This window comes from Schistocerca cancellata, chromosome 3 (genome assembly GCF_023864275.1).
Source record: "Schistocerca cancellata isolate TAMUIC-IGC-003103 chromosome 3, iqSchCanc2.1, whole genome shotgun sequence".
Taxonomy (NCBI): domain Eukaryota; kingdom Metazoa; phylum Arthropoda; class Insecta; order Orthoptera; family Acrididae; genus Schistocerca; species Schistocerca cancellata.
Window position 1 is genome coordinate 104,863,135 of NC_064628.1, and position 18,103 is coordinate 104,881,237.

General features: G+C 40.2%; 1 protein-coding gene across 1 annotated transcript in view; it reads right to left on the minus strand.

The window, feature by feature from the left end:
- LOC126177117 (uncharacterized) overlaps nucleotides 1–18,103 on the minus strand; it is a 571,356-nt gene that overhangs the window by 24,431 nt on the left and 528,822 nt on the right. Inside the window, exon 16 of the mRNA XM_049924387.1 lies at nucleotides 7,819–8,068. Coding sequence (XP_049780344.1) covers nucleotides 7,819–8,068 — 250 coding nt within the window. The remainder of the gene's footprint in view (nucleotides 1–7,818; nucleotides 8,069–18,103) is intronic.

An 18,103-nucleotide genomic window follows, 5' to 3' on the forward strand; every position in this document is an offset into this window, starting at 1 on the left:
ATGGTCAATGATATTCCACACCATGTTTTGGTGTCTTTCATGGAAAGCCACCTGGGGCTTACGCACTTATCAGCCAGAACATTCTGACTACCTAAAAGATAGCCCACCTTTGGCATAGGTAACAGTGGCGAAACATCGTGGCAGGGAAGCAATGAGGTCTTTGTAAGCCACTGGAGGGAGTTGACACCACATCTGCATACAAAAGTCATCTAATTCCTGTAAATTCCAGGGGCACAGGAGGAAGAGGGGGAGAGGAGGAGGAAGGGGGGGGGGAGGAGGAGGAGGAGGAGGAGGAAAGGAGAGGGGGGGAGCGATGGGCTCTGACACCACAGAGGGTCACAATCCAGATGTGTTTGTTTGGGTTCAGATTTGGCAAGTCAAACTTGCCACTGCGTTTCTCGAACCACTCCATCACACACCCAGCCTTGTGACACTGTGCAGTATCTCGCTGAAAAATGCCGCTGCATCGGAAAACGTGATTATCGTGAAGGAGTGTACGTCGTCTGCAACCAGTGTACGATACTCCTTGGCCATCACGGTGCCTTGCACAAGCTCCAATGGACCCACGGATGAACATGTGATTGTTTCTCAGAGCATAATGGAGCTGCCGCCAGCATGTCTCCAGCCTGCAGTACAGGCTTCGAGGACCTGTTCCCCTGGAAGATGACGGATTCGCTCCCTCGCATCAGCGTGATGAAGGAGGTGTCTAGATTCATCAGACCGTGCAATGCTCTGCCACAGCATGAATATCCAGTACTGATGGTCACATGCCCATTTCGGTTATAGTGATAACATTGGCACATGCACGGGTTGTCAGCTGCAGAGCCCACCATTCAGAGTGTTCGATGCACTGTGTGTACAGACACACTTGTGCTCTGCCCGATATTAAAGAATGATGTTAGTTCTGCCACAGTTCACCACCTGTCCTGTTCTACCTGTCTGTTCAGCCTATGACATTTTACATTTGTAATGAGGGGTGGCTGCCCAACCCCATGACACCTCGACGTGGTTTCACCTAGGTTTTGCCACTTTTTGAAGACACTCAGCACAGCACACTTCGAACACCCAAGTCATGCAGTTAGTGAAATGCTTGTGATAAGCCTCTGGACCATCACAATCTGCCCTCGGTCAGACTAAGATAGATCGTGTGCCTTCCCCATTCTAAACATGGGCAGCACACTCACTGATACTACATGCACCATGCACGAGTCTGACTGTCAGTCATGCCTCTCCAGATGACACTGCTATTGCTTGAACAGGTTTATATCAATAGTAGATAAGTAGCCATAATGTTATGGCTGATCAGTATATTTCAGAGAAATAATTCCCATCCACACAAGGCAAGAGTTCTTACTGTTTGTCTTCATGCTTGCCAAACCCTACTTTGGCTATCAACATCAGTGGCTCTATTACCAATTGGAACATTATGGTCAGGGCCCACCAGACAGCTTGGGGTTTTGACAACTGGTGTGCCAATGGACAGAATTTGTCATGATATCCCACAGGAGGGTATCCAACAGCTCTGTTAATCAATGCCTAGCTGAATAACTGCTTGCATAGGCAGCCTAGATGGACCAACATACTACTGACCTGGTCAATTTGTAAAAGAATTTTGAATATAGCATCCAATTTTTCTAAAATTGTAACCAGCTGTTTGTCTATATATGTACATCACATCTGCCAATTTCCATCTGATCCTTCCTTCATGGAATACCTTTCTTTTTTTCCTTTTCCTTTCTCTCTCTCTCTCTCTCTCTCTCTCTCTCTCTCTCTCTCTCTCTCTCTCTCTGTGTGTGTGTGTGTGTGTGTGTGTGTGTGTGTGTGTGTGTGTGCGTGTGTGCGTGTGTGCGTGCGCGTGCAGAAGACTGCACAGCCAATAAACTGATATTTTTAATAAGTACATGTCACGTTGTGGACATGGTTGATACTGTTGTCAGCATCTGGTCAAAATTATTTCAGTGAAGTGACTCTCAATTCTTTCTGATTAACCATATTCAATGATAAGCAAAAAGACTAATCAAATCCATGTTGCATTTTTGTGCTCATTGTTGTATTGTTGTGGTCTTCAGTCCGAAGACTGATTCTCCACGCTAGCCTATTTCATGCAAGCCTATTCATCCCTGAATAACTAAAAAAACCCATATCTACCTGAACCAGGTTACTGTACTCATGCCTGTCATCCTTACTTTTAGTCATATTGAGCTATAATTTCTTTTTCCCCCGAATTTGATTCAGTACCTCATCAGTTACATGATCAACCCATCTCCAGCATTCTTTTGCAGAACCAAATTTAAAAGGCTTCTATTCTATTCTCATTTGAACTGCTTGATGCTCATGTTTCTCTTCCCTAAAAGGCTACACTCCATATAAATACCTTCAGAAAGACTTCCAAACACTTAAATTTATTTTAGATGAGCAAATTTCTCTTTTCCATAAATGTGTTTTTTGCTACAGCCAGTCTGCATTTAAGAATCTGCTGTCATCATCAGTTTCTTACTGCCCGAATAGGAAAGGTCTTATGTTACTGACAGTGTCTCAATTTCTAGTCTAACCCCTACATCACCACCTGATTTAATTTGAATACAATCCATTAAAATTGTTTTACTTCTGTTAATGTTAATCTTATAATCTTTTTTCAAGACCCTATCCATTCCATTCACCTGCTGTTCCAAGACCTTTGTCGTATCGACAGAATTATAAGACCATCAACAGATTTCAATTTTTTAATTTTTTTCCCTTGAATTTTACTTCCCTTTCCAGAGTTTTCCTTGGTTTCTTTTATTGCTTGGTCATTGTACAGATTGAATAACACCAGACATATGCTACAGCTGCATCCCACTCCCTTCTGAATTATGGCTTCCCTTTCATGTTCTTTGACTCTTACAATTGCAATTTGGTTTCTGTACAAGTGGTATAATGTGTAGTCCATTAAATGTTGTCAAAAACTCTCTTTAAATCCACAAATTCTTTAAAATGTAGGCTTGCCTTTCTTCAACCTATCTTCCAAGAGAAGTCTAGGGTCAGTACTGCTTCGCGTGTTCCTACATTTCTCTAGGATCCCAACAAATCTTCCCAAGGTTTCCTTCTGTCAGATTTTCCATTTCCTATAAATAATTCAAGTTAATATTTTGGATCCATGACTACTTAAACTGATGGTTCAGTTGTATTCACATATGTTAACACCCACCTTCTTTGGAATTGGAATTATTACATTCTTCTTGAAGTCTGAGGACATTTCACCCATCTCATCTATACAGAGCGCATTCCATAAGTAATGCGACCAATTTTTTTCTGATACAACAGTACACCACAGCATGTTGTAACCGGCTAGGCTAAGTGGAGGGAGGTGTTAGCTTCAAAATGCTCTTTGTCTCATTTGGCTGCGAGCTGCCAGAGAGTCAGGACATGCATTACCGTCAACCCCATTTTGAGTTTATGTAGCAGGGTAGAATGGATCATTCTGTAGAGTAACGGTACGCTATCAAATTTTGCGTTAAACTTGGGAAGTCCACCACCGAAACGTTTCCATTACTTCAGCATGCCTTTGGGAATGATTACTTGTCCAAATCAAGTTTTCTGATGGCACAAGTTGTTCATGGAGTGCTGAGAGGAGATCACTGATGAACCTCACAGTGGACGGCCATCAGCCACACGAATCGACGAAAATGTGATGCTCATGTGCTATTGTTTGAACTCTGGCAGAGGGCTGAGCTTTCAATGGATAGCACAAACTCTGAACATGTCAAAAACAACTGTTTTCCACATCGTGACCGAAGATTTGAACATGAGAAAGGTGTGTGCCGAACTCGTCCCAAAAGTGTTGACTACGAACACAAGCACATGCGAGTGCTTCGGTGCCAGAAAGTGTTGGAAATGTTTGAAAATGATCCTCATTTTTTAAACTCTGTTATCACTGGTGATGAGTCGTGGATTTTTGAGTACGACCCTGAGACAAAAAGGCAGAGTTCATAGTGGCACACCCCATCATCGCCCCATCCCAAGAAGGCACGCATGAGCAAGCCCAAGATCAAAACCATGCTCATTGTCTTCTTTGACATCAGAAGTATTGTCCACCACGAATTCGTACCTACTGGGACTACAGTGAACTCAGCTTTCTACTTGGGAGTGCTCAAAATACTGAAAAGGAGGGTCTCGCACTGCCGAACCAACATCAAGGACACGTGGAAAGTTCACCACGACAACGCGCCAATTCATTGTCAATGACTTCCTGGCCGGGAGCAAGACCCCATTGGTTCCCCAGTCTCCATACAGTCCTGACTTGGCTCCCGCTGACCTTTTTTTAAGGAGTAATGAAAGGAAAACATTGGGACACGATTGAAAGCTTGTTACATCAGCTCTAAAGGACATTCCGGAAAAGGCATTCCAGGATGCCTTCCAGGCATGGAAACACCGCCTCCAGAAGTGTATCGATGCAAGAGGGTGCTATTTTGAAAATTTTTTATTATTTGTATGAATATATTCAATAAATGATTTTTTATGAATTTGGTTGCATTACTTATGGAACGCACCTTGTATTGCACACTCAGTGGAATATTTCTGTCATAGCTGTCTCTCCAAAGGATCTCAATAATTCTGAGGGGATACCATCCAATCCAGCAGCTTTGTTCCAACTTAGGTCTTTCAATGCTCTGTCCATCTTTCCTCTCAGTATTATATCTCTCGTCTGACCTTCATTTACTTCCTTTTCCCCATTTCATAAGACAACCTGCCAGTTCATTTCCCTTGAACAGCTCTACTATACATTCCTTCCATCTTTCAGCTTTACCTTCTTTGCTTGGTATGGCATGCCACCAGGGTTCTTGATACTCATACAGCCGCTTCTATCTTCTCCCCAGTCATGCAAGTTTCAAGAGCATTGGATTTCTCCTCTAACCATAAGCATTTAGTCATTCTGCTTTTCCTGTCAATCTCATTGTTTTAGATGTGTGTATTCTCTTCCATCTGCTTCATATGCTGAATTTTTATATTTTTCTCCTTTCATCAGTTAATATTAATGCATCCTGTGTTATCCAAGGATTTCTACTAGATATTATCTTTTTGCCTACTGAATTCTCTTCGCCCAATTCCATCAATTCATCATCTATTGTATTCCTCTCCCCCATTTCAGTCCAATGTTGTCTAATGTTCGTTCTGCAACTCTTAACAGTCTCTGGTACCTTCAATTTATACGGGACCCACTACTTCGTTTTCTACCTTTTTTGCAATTTCTTCAGTTTTAACCTGCAGTCTGTAACCAATAAATTATGGTCAGAGTCCTCATCTGCCTCTGGAAATGTGTTTCACTTTAAAACCTGGCTTCAGAATCTGTGTATTACCATTATATAATCAATCTGAAACCTTACATGATTCTTAAATTAAGTGTCAGTGCTGATTAACTTACCCTCTGTGCAAAATTCTACGAGGCGGCTCCCTCTTTCATTCCTTCCCCCAGTCCATTTTCTCCTACTATTTTCCTTCTCTTCCTTTTCCTGCATTAACATCTAGACCACCATCACAATTAAATTTTCCTATCTGATCATACATTCTTTCAGTCACTTCATCATCTGTGGACCTAACTGGCATACACCCTGCCACTCCAAACAGTTTTGACACTGGATTAATGAAAAACAGAGATATGTTAAAATCGTGGTTTTAATGTGTCAAGTGTTTTATACAGTCTCCCTCCACTTGAGTACAATGCACAGAAGGTTCATACAACAATGTGAAACAGTGAGGAAAGTGGATTTTTGGGACACTGTTCAACTCGCTTGTTACACTGGCTTAATTGTCTGTCAGACATTAGAGCATTGGGCCAGAATGTGAATTTCACGATTTTGTCATTTTGTAGTACGTTCATATTGATATCATATTTCATCACCTGCAATGATTTTTTCCAGAAAAATAAGATACTCAAATTTTGCATTTCAATCAAGCTGCGGAAGGCAGCCACACATCGTTGTTTTGGCTCAGGAGTGAAGATATGGGGGACAAACTTTGCACACACTTTTCTCTTCTTCAAAACATTCTGGAGATTTTTCTGAGATGTTACTCCACTGTGATTTGTTACACAACATTGCACACTGCATTCCCACATCTATTCCTTAAAACTGCCTGCCCACAGCTTACTGGGCAAATGCTCATCTGTTGGTTACAGTTGTTTGTTCAAACTGCCACAGTATTTACTGTACTGATTATGCTTGTACACCAGTAATACAGTCAGTTTAGGAATGTTTTGGATGGACGGTGTACACGTGTTCAACTGTGACAGGTGCTGGCTTCATGTCTATCATGGCTACGATAAAACATTCCTATGGTGTATAGTAGCCTACCTGCGTTCCCATTTTCTATTCATTATTAGACCTACTTCTGTGTTACCCTTATTTCTTTTTCTAATTACAATCCTACAGTCACCTGACCTGAAGTCTTGTTCTTTGTGGCACTGGACTTCACCAAACTCCACTACATCTAGCTTCAACTTATCCAATTTGCTTTTTAAATTCTCTAACCTACCTACACAATTAAAGGATCTAACATTCTACATTCTGATCTGTAATGCCAGTTCTGTGTTTCCTGGCAATTTTATGCTTCCCGTAGTTCCCATGTTGAGACATGAACAGGGGTCTATTTTACTTCTGGAATATTTTACCCAAGAGAATGCCATCATCATTAAGCAATACAGTACAGCTGCATACCCTCAGCTACGATTTCTCCTTGCTTCCAGGTATTTGCAGTAACAGCACAGTGAGGTCATGTTAGCTGATGTTAAAAGACCAATCAGTCAATCATGCAGACTGTTGCTACTGCAACTATGGAAAAGGCTGCTGCCTTTCTTCATCAGCTACAAGTCAGTCTGGTCCCTCTACTGATAAGATCTCCATTATGGTTACATCCATGGTATGACTGTCCATCTCACTGAGGCACCCAAGCCACCCCTTCTTCGCAAATTCACAGACCTTCATGGGGCATTGTCCTACTTACATAGTGCTATAAGACCAACTGGTTAACATTAGTGTATATCCGAACTTATCTGGCAACCATTTTTTTTACTTTCATAATTCACAAGGACAGACCATATTATTATTGCATATCACTGCATCCATAATTATATTACACCTTTTTTTTCATTATACTGTGACAAGTGAGGAGAATGAGTTTTGAGCTATTTCTTTTCATCATAACCAAAATGAAGGTAGATGTTTATCTGAATGTTTGGATGCCACATTCATGGGCAAATTTATAAAAGCTGTAGTGAACTTGAGGAGGTGCAATTTAGTTAATTGAATAGCATGATAAAGAGTTTTACATGAGGCTCCTTCACTCCAAGAAGTAATAATACAACTAAATTTGGCAATTATGTTAATTTCTAAAACTTATTCTACATTTATGGAGAGTTCAGTTTAATTCCAAAAATAGTACCTTCCATTCTGTAGCTAACGCACCAAATCAAATAGGACCTGATATAATATTGTAAATAAAATTCTTAGGTTTGTAATGGCTTACTTTAGTTCTCCACTTGCAAAGACATAGAAAGATTATAAATGGAGTAGGAGGTGAAAGAAGAAGAAAAAAGACAAAAGTAGCAAAAAACTGCTTCCCCAACAAAGAAAAATCAGTGAGTCAATAAAAACATATGTTCTCTAGATTGTTTCATGGTTCCCCTTTTGGGTGAGTACAGGATGTTAGTTTATTTTCATTAGTAGTTGATGATTTCAATTTTGACTCTTTTTGCTGAATTATAAAAATATTTTAATTTTCTAAAAACATTATGTATTTGCAATATTAAAATAATATGTGAATAATAAATAGCATTTAACATACCCATGTTGACAAGGCCGCTATTATTGTACAGTGTGCCAAGATGAGGCCCTGACAATGAAAGAAAGGTGTGTAGACGAGGCAGCAGGTGTTTCATCTGAGGGCGTGTGATTGCTGATCGTATAATGATGTTCCCCAGTGAATGTCCAATGAAGCTTATCTTTGCTGGATTTAGTCCACAGGCCTCCACATGATACAGGATCTCTGCGACCAACTTGTCCGTCAGCGTATCAAAATCGGAGAATGTATCACCCTGTTAATTTGGAAAAATCATATTCACATTTTCATAAATATTTAAATCAAATTTAGCTGGTCTTTCAACTAGATGTAACCATCACTTATTGAGCCAATAAAACAATCTCACTTTTTGCATTTATAGTCCACAAACTCAGAAAAATAGACACTAGATGAACAAAAATCAATGGATAGTCTTCATGAGGTGCTCCATATTCACATAAACTTATAGACTGACAGATGCTTGATTCACATTGCAGAACACTAGTATCAGTATTTTGATAACTGGAACTTCACATTTGCCAATCAGATTTTGCTGTATCATATTTTTAAATTTCCATTCATAAATTCTGCAACACCAAGTTGTTCGAAGTTTCCAACAAATAATTCCTTCGTGAAGTAACTTAAAATCTTCAGTCTCATAGTATGAGAAATTATCATCAATAAGTAAGAGAAATTTTAAAAATTAAATATCTTGTACAACAATTTTTGAACATTTTTCTGAAAAAAGAATCACGAAGTGCTGTTAAGGTGCATTTATTGAAGAAATATGTAAATAAATTTTGTTACAACTGACAACCTTGTGGTTTTTTAAAACTGTAATTCCACAAGCCAAATGTGTAAACATACTTACAATGTCAAAACTATTAAGGAATAAGCCAAGGTATCCTGTAAAATTCAGAGGAAAGTGTTTTTGGGGCATGTTACTAGAGTAACAGGAAAAATGACATTCCAGTTTCCTAGTCATATGACAACAAACATGTATGCTGCTCAACTGTTGGAGCTCCAGAAATGACCATCCAGTTAATATAAATATGAGAAAAGAATTTGAAATGTCTTTGCAATGTTGTTTGCTGCAACCTGTGTTGCAATGAGCCAATGCCAGTGCAAGTTGTTTAGTTCCAGCATAAGATATTGTACCTCCTGGAATACAAATGATTTACACACAAATAAAGTGCAATTACAATAACAAAGTAGCAAAGTGAAGTATAACTTCATAGGTGTGGACTCTCATTCAAAGAGTGGGAGATATTCATAGATCATAGTACAGTCTTCCAGGATTGGTAACTTTTTTCAGTGTCTTTAAGAATATTACAGCATTATAAATTCAGACCTACAATGTGGTTATCACTTACATACAATGATATTGTTTTCCATATTTCAGCCATTTCCCATCTTCTAGTGCTCCTTACTGCTGCCTGACAGTGAAATCAACACAAATTGGCAACTAGCAAATGGATCTGAATAAAACTAGTACTTTTAAATGGGAAATAATTAGTTTTAAAAGGTGGGAGTCTGCAATTCAGCTGCAGTGAACTTTGCAGAGAGCAGTAGTGCTCTGACTATCGACTGAAATTGTCACCAGACATTTTTCTGAAAGTAATTAACTTCAACCCAAGTGAGCCCATGGAGTGAGAGTCATATTAACAAAACGAAATTTTGTGCCTGACAATACTGGTGGGTGAAAATGATGAATGAATGCATATAAAATGGAACCAAATTTTGTACTCTAATCAGTTCCGATTTAATGTTGGGCTGAAAACCAACTATTTGCACAGTCCAGTCATATTAATGTGCCCACTGCCTACACTGAAGAGTCAAAGAAAATGGTACACCTGCCTAATATTGTGCAGAGCCCCCGTGAGCACGCAAAAGTGCCACAGCACGACATGCCATGGACTCAACTAATGTCTGAACTAGTGCTGGAGGGAACTGACACCACAAATCCAGCAGGGCTGTCCATAAATCCATAAGAGTATGAGGGGGTGGAGACCACTTCTGAACAGTATGTTGCAAGGCATCCCAGGTATGCTCAATAATGTTCATGTCTGGCCAGCGGAAGTGTTAAAGTCAGGAGAGTGTTCCTGGAGCCACTCTGTAGCAATTCTGGACATGTGAGCTGTCACATTATCCTGCTGGATTTGCCCAAGTCCATCAGAATGCCCAAGTCCATTGGATGCAGGTGATCAACAGGGTGCTTATGTACATGCCATCTGTCAGAATCATATCGAGAGAAATCACAAGTCCCATGTCACTCCAACTGCACACGCCGCACACCATTACAGGGTCTCCACCAGCTCGAACAGTCTCTGCTCACATGCAGGGTCCATGGATTCACGAGGTTGTCTCTATACCTGTATACATCCATCTGCTCAATACAATTGGAAATGAGACTCATCCAACCAGGCAACATGTTTCCAGTCATCAACGGTCCAATATTGGTGTTGAGAGGCCCATGCGAGGCATAAAGCTTTGTGCCGTGCAGTCATCAGGGGTACACGTGTGCACCTTTGGCTCTGAAAGCCCATATTGATGATGTCTCCCTGAATGGTTCGCACACTGACACTTGCTGATAGCTCAGCACTGAAATCTGCAGCAATTTGTGGAAGAGCTGCATTTCGATCACATTGCACGATTCTCTTCGATCATCATTGGCCCTGTTCTTGCAGTATCTTTTTCTGGCCACATCGATGTCAAAGATTTGATGTTTTACCGGATTCCTGATATTCAAGGTACACTCGTTAAATGGTAGTACGGGAAAATCCACACTTCTTCGCTACCTCGGAGATGCTGTGTCCCAACGCTCATGTGCCGACTTTAACACCATGTTCAAACTCGCTCAGATCTTGACAACCTGCCATTGTAGCAGCAGTATCCAATCTAACAACTGCGCCAGACACATGTTGTCTTATATAGGAGTTGCCAACCACAGCAGCATATTCTGTCTGTTTACATGTCTCTGTATTTGAATACACTTGCCTATGCCAGTTTCTTTGGTACTTCAGTGTATGTGCAGTGACCATTCACAGTCGGCAGGTGGCAGCACCACATAAAGTTTGACTGATGGGGGAGGCAGATAGTGCAGTCATTCTCATAACGTGGAAATGGAGCAATTTCTCAGACATCCCAAAGGGCATTATCATTGGCTTTCAGGCCATGCATGGGAGCATTTCTGAAACAGCTCAGTTTGTACACTGTTCATGTGCCACTGTGGTTAAAGTATACCGTGCATGAAAAATGGTGTTATCCAAAACATGTGCCACGGCAACTGTGGTGCTCCACAGACCATAGGTGACACAGATGAACGATGTCTGCAGAGATGTGTATGGGCAAATAGACATTCACCGGTTGAGCAACTGACCACCCAGATGAACCAAGAGGCTACCAACAGAATCTCCTCAATGACCATTCAGTGAACGTTGCTGCATATGGGCCTCCACAGCAGGCACTTGGTTCAAGGACCCATGGTTCAAGGACCCATGCTCACTGCTGTTCATTGATGACAAAGGCTGGAATCTGCTCATCAATACCACAACTGGGCATCCAATTAGTGGTGACAGATGACCTTTTCAGATGAATTGTGTTTTATGCTTCACAATAAAGAGGGCCATTGGAATGTATAGCGTGAAAGGTCTGTCCAGGAACGGATCACCGCAAGTATGCATCTATCCAGGGAGACCGTGTCTATGTAGATTGTTTTTCTTCACCATGACAGCACCTACCAGCAGGACAATGAAATGTGACATACTGCTCGCAGTGTACATGCACGGTTCAAAGTGCACCAGGATGAGTTAACTCTACTCCCCTAACCCTCAAACTTGCCAGATTTAAACCAAATCGAGAATTTGTGGGATCACCTCCATCAGTCTCTGTGCCACGGATCCTCAGCACTGGAGTTAGCGTGGCTCCACATCCTTGTTGGTACCTTTCAGAACCTCACTGACACTCTTCCTGCACGTCTCACAGCTGCAAAGAGGCCACATTAACATGACTGGACAGTGTCTGTGTAATAGTCGTGCAGAATGTGAAACAATGAAGTTTAATAATGATGTGATGTGATAGTGTGAGCAGTAATCAACAATGGTGGATATGTAGAACAAGCAACTGACAGTTTTTAGTTACTAAACTGTGTTAGGATGTATAGCATAGCAAATGGCAGTTGCTTTCTTTTTGTGAATGACACATCTTCTAGTCTCCACAAAGCTTAGTTGTGACAACAGGCTACAGGGTGAGGATATCACTCAAATGCTATGCCTCCCAGACTTGAATCTGTTGAACATGTCTATGAACTGCTTGAAAGAAAATGTACTGTGCCCAAACCAACAACTCGTATGGTGACTACAGGGCTGGAAAAGCTTCTTTTTCAAAATTGTCAACAATATCTTTGAATCTGTGCAAAGGACTACAGCCCATATAGGTGAGCTCATCCATAATCAGAGGAAGTACCTACAGTTGCAAAACACATGTTACAACAAACATTTTTGAGTTTTTCCAGCAGTGCAAAAACTATCTTCTCATACAGAGAAAGTTACAGAGCACCTACATCAGTATATTCAAATATATTATTCTGTGTCTAAAACTATACCCCCTATGTAAGATGCTTGTGTACAATCAATCTGACCAGGGAGTTTTTTCTTCTGTTTTTCATCCTTTTCACGTGCATCATCTTGTAAGTAAATCTGCCGCGATCATTCTTCTCATTAGTCCCATGTTTTAGGAAGTGTTCACTGACCATTTAAAAGATTTTAACATAGAGTCCCTAACGTGATGAGATTTTCAGAGCAGCTATGAACTAATTGTAAACAGTCTCTATCTGGGGAAAGTTCAGAAGATGGAGAGGACAATGTTGAACTAAGTAAGCATCATACAGATTCAGATGTGGTTGCCTCTTCAACTGACGATTCCTCAAATTCATTTGTTACTAAAGATTGCTACGTGAGTAATTATGGACAGACTGGATGGCCAATGAAACCATTTAGTCACAGGGGAAGACCCAAAAGCAACAACATAATTTTTTATAAACCAGGCACTTTAGCGTTAGTGGAAATCTTTTCTCTATTTTTGTCATAAATTGATGGATGACATTTTTATGTTCAGTAATTTGCACATTATCAACAGTCATGGGTAGTTTTACAGATAGTGTGCTGCAAAAGATAGACTGTGTGAAGGTGAATGGCTTTCTCAGTCCTTTGAAAAAGGGAGGAAGCTTTGTAAGTTCCTATGTATGGCAAAGATCTATAAGATACAGATGGGCCTGATGTATGTGCAGTTACTATGACATACAAGATTCCTGATTTTACTTTGGTCTATCTCGTTTGGTGATAAAAACCTTATAAATGAGAGGAAAAAGACTAACAAGTTCACCACTGTTCCTGAACTTATCATACCAATTCAACATAAGTATGAGGCGTTTTCACAAGAAAAGGTAATAAACAACTCTGTAGGTATAATTGAAGTCTTTATTCAAACGACATCACCAGAGGCTTGAGCACAACTATCCCACTGCTTCATTGGCTGAAGGATTCACTGTTTCCAGTATTCCTGTGGCTGTGACATTAGCCAGTCCTCCACCGTGTCCTTCAGTTCATCAACCAAGTTGAAATACTTCCCTTTGAGACTCTTCTTTAGCGGATCAAGCACATGGAAGTTGCAGGGTGACATGTCTGCACTGTAGGGTGGATGCCCAAGCTGCTCCCACTTGAAATTGGCCATTACACTTACTGTCACCTTTCAGAGATGTGAACTTGCATTATCATGGAACAGAATCACTCCCTCTGTGAGCAGTCTACGCCATTTGCTATTGATGGACTTACATAAGCTACACAGAGCCTTACAGTACACGTCATGGTTTATGATTTTTCCATGCTCGAGGAATCTGATGAGTACCAGACCTCAGACACTGAAAAAGACATTGAGCATCACTTTCACTGCCGAGGGCATAGCTTTGAATTTTTTAGAGGGATTCGAGCATGCACGGAGGCTTTCCGACAGTCGTTCTTCCTGCGAACCATACGCGACTGGAACAGAAAAGGGAGGCGATGACAGTGGCACGTAAAGTGCCCTCCGCCACACACCATTGGGTGGCTTGCGGAGTATAAATGTAGATGTAGATGTAACAATGCATGCATGCTTCCATTTCCTGGATGCCTCAATATGTCATCCCAAAGTTGCATATACAAATTTCAATTGGTTTGCTTGTTATGATGTTTCGTATCTTTTCATTTGAACAGTTCTTTTAAATGAAGTTGAAACACTTTGGGAGAATAGGCGACAACTGATGAGCAACTCATTCCATTTTGAGGAGGATGTTTCTTCCAACAATATCTGCCCAAAAAGCCAAACAAATATGGAATACTATTTTTATCTTATTTACTTTGAAATACACATAGGCACACTGCACAAACCTTCAGAAATAGTGTAACATTTTATTATTCCTCTAGTAAGTTATGGCAGGAATGTAACTACTGATAACTGGTACACCATCATGCCTCTTGCAATAATTCTACAGGAAAAAAGTTTGACATCGGGTGAAACTTTATAGACAAGATATCCCTCTACAATTTTTGCCAAATAAACAAAGAACTGTAGCTTCATGCTTGTTTGTTTTCAAAAAAAGATGTAAGAATGTACTCATATGTTCCAACCAAACTATGATCTGCTGTACTCATTTTCACTATGCTATGAAAGATCGATGAAGACATAGGCTCTCAGAAAAACTCTCAAGTTATAATGTCTTATAACTATACAAAAGGTGGAAAAGACATTTGTGATCAGTTATGCACTAATTACAGTATTGACAAAAGAAAAAGAAGAAGAAGATGAAGATTAAGAAGAAGAAGAAGAAGAAGAAGAAGAAGATGATGATGATGATGATGATGATGATGAAGGTGGCCATTACAAGTATTTTTTCATTTGATAAATGTGTCTGCTCCAAATTCATACAAGGATATGCTAAAAAGTAATGCCTCCATTTTTTTAAAGAGAAAATTTTTAAAGTTTTCTAAATAAAACAAACATTATTAATGTTCTACATCTTTATTCTTTACATCTACATGTTTCTTTCTCAGCACAGCCACCGTGGTGACAGAACATATTTCTCCAAACGAGAGACCAGTTTCTTGATAATGTCACTATATAATGTTTGGCTTTGTTGACAGAGCCACAGGCTCACCTCTGCTTGCACAGCTTCATCATTATAAATGTGAAGTCCCTGAATGTGTTATTTAAGTTTTGGAAACAGATGAAAATCAGATGGGGACAAGTCAAAACTGTATGGAGGATGATTGACGACAGTGAACTCAAGGCATTAATTATACTGTTGCAGTGCTTGTGTGTGGTCTGGTATTGCCATGCTGAAAGAGAAGGTCCTCCAGGTGTGAATGAAATCTTTGAATTTAGCAATCAATTACAGCACACAGTTTTGTTACACACCACCATGTTGTACACTACAAATTTTCAGTTTTTCAAAAGCCCTCTAGCATCGTTGTTGTTGTTGTTGTCTTCAGTCCTGAGACTGGTTTGATGCAGCTCTCCATGCTACTCTATCCTGTGCAAGCTTCTTCATCTCCCAGTATCTACTGCAACCTACATCCTTCTGAATCTGCTTAGTGTATTCATCTCTTGGTCTCCCTCTAAGATTTTTACCCTCCACACTGCCCTCCAATGCTAAATTTGTGATCCCTTGATGCCTCAAAACATGTCCTACCAACCGATCCCTTCTTCTAGTCAAGTTGTGCCACAAACTTCTCTTCTCCCCAATCCTATTCAATACTTCCCCATTAGTTATGTGATCTACCCATCTAATCTTCAGCATTCTTCTGTAGCACCACATTTCGAAAGCTTCTATTCTCTTCTTGTCCAAACTAGTTATCGTCCATGTTTCACTTCGATACATGGCTACACTCCATACAAATACTTTCAGAAACGACTTCCTGACACTTAAATCTATACTCGATGTTAACAAATTCCTCTTCTTGAGAAACGCTTTCCTTGCCATTGCCAGTCTACATTTTATATCCTCTCTACTTCGACCATCATCGGTTATTTTACTCCCTAAATAGCAAAACTCCTTTACTACTTTAAGTGTCTCATTTCCTAATCTAATTCCCTCAGCATCACCCGACTTAATTTGACTACATTCCATTATCCTCGTTTTGCTTTTGTTGATGTTCATCTTATATCCTCCTTTCAAGACACTGTCCATTCCGTTCAACTGCTCTTCCAAGTCCTTTGCTGTCTCTGACAGAATTACAATGTCATCGGCGAACCTCAAAGTTTTTACTTCTTCTCCATGAATTTTAATACCTACTCCGAATTTTTCTTTTGTTTCCTTTACTGCTTGCTCAATATACAGATTGAATAACATCGGGGACAGGCTACAACCCTGTCTTACTCCTTTCCCAACCACTGCTTCCCTTTCATGCCCCTCGACTCTTATAACTGCCATCTGGTTTCTGTACAAACTGTAAATAGCCTTTCGCTCCCTGTATTTTACCCCTGCCACCTTCAGAATTTGAAAGAGAGTATTCCAGTTAACATTGTCAAAAGCTTTCTCTAAGTCTACAAATGCTAGAAACGTAGGTTTGCCTTTTCTTAATCTTTCTTCTAAGATAAGTCGTAAGGTCAGTATTGCCCCTCTAGCATCAGGGGGCTGCAAATATGTAGACATGAAGAATAAAGATGTAGAATGTTAGTAACGTTTGTTTTATTTAAAAAGCTCTAAGACTTTCCACTTCAAAAATTCAGAGGCGTTACTTCTGAGCACACCATTTTGTATACTTTTTGGAATGAGCTCAGGTAATAAAGTTACACAATGAATTTCTGAAGAATGTGAATAAGGATTTATGATTCGGCTATGTTGCCCAAAGACTGAATGGTTCCCATGGACACCAAATCTATGACGAATAAATAAAGCTCTTTATCTAGCATAGCAAGGAATTGGTGCCAGTATGTAAAGATGTGTAGAACAGGACCAGCTACCATTGCCTAGCAAGAGAAGAATATGTCACATGTACCAAAGTATAAATTACATCAAACATTCCACAGTATGTGTGATTTGTTCCAAACATGTATGTTAACATCACACTAAAATGATCTGCACGTCCTGCGAGGATGACAAAAAAGAATGAATATTTTATGCCGTATAACATGAAAAACATTACGTCACTATCTTAAGAGGTTACTGAAATTAGTTTTCCAGAAATATAAGATGATCTAAGTATTACTGAAATGTTTACTATCCTTTTAACTCTTTCATTACCATTAGGACATATATGTCCCATGATAGGTATCCAGAGAACCAGTGGAAATTTGCTGAATGTTATTCCTAAGCATCAGTATTTTAATGTTAAAGGGAAGCCTGCTAATAGCTTGCTGAGTTAAGCCTGCTAATGGTCTGCTAAATTCTTGTAATAACAGATTGCACCTATAGGTTTTGCTGTCTTCAAGTTTCATTGTCAACCCTTTACTCCCTAGATGTCTCACCATGAAAAAAATTCCATCAACTGATTTTCTTATCCTCCTTGTATGCCAAATAATTGCACTGGGAAACAAAGATGTGATTATCAAGAGGAGGAGAGCTGCTGGACACCCAACTGCTGTATACAAATCTGTGGAGAACATTGGTGACCACCTACCAACTGAAGGTGAAACAAGAGGAAGGTGTGCAAGGATGTGCTAAGAGAAAGAAGGAAACTACAAAAAGTGCATTATGCACCTTGTGCCAAGTTATTTTGTGCAAAAACCATTTCACACACTACCACAAGTCAGCACTATCACTTGTCTTCTTCTTTGGATTTATTTGATTCACACAAAAAATGATACGAGCATTGATTGGTGTTATATCCATTAGAGCACAGAATATCCCCAATGACCATCTTCTTGTCACCTAGAATGAAATTTTCACTATACAGTGGAGTGTGTGCTGATATGAAACTTCCTGGCAGATTAAAACTGTGTGCCGGACCAAGACTCGAACTCGGGACATTTGCCTTTTGCGGGCAAGTGCCCTACCGACTGAGCTACCCAAGCACAACTCACGCCCCGTCCTCACAGATTTACTACTGCCAGTACCTTGTCTCCCACCCTCCAAACTTTACAGAAGCTCTCCTGCGAACCTTGCACAACTAGCACTCCTGAAAGAAAGGATATTGCGGAGACATGGAGACATGGCTTAGCCACAGTCTGGGGGTAGAGCACTTGCTCGCGAAAGGCAAAGCCCCCGAGTTCGAGTCTCGGTCTGGCACATAGTTTTAATCTGCCAGGAAGTTTCTTG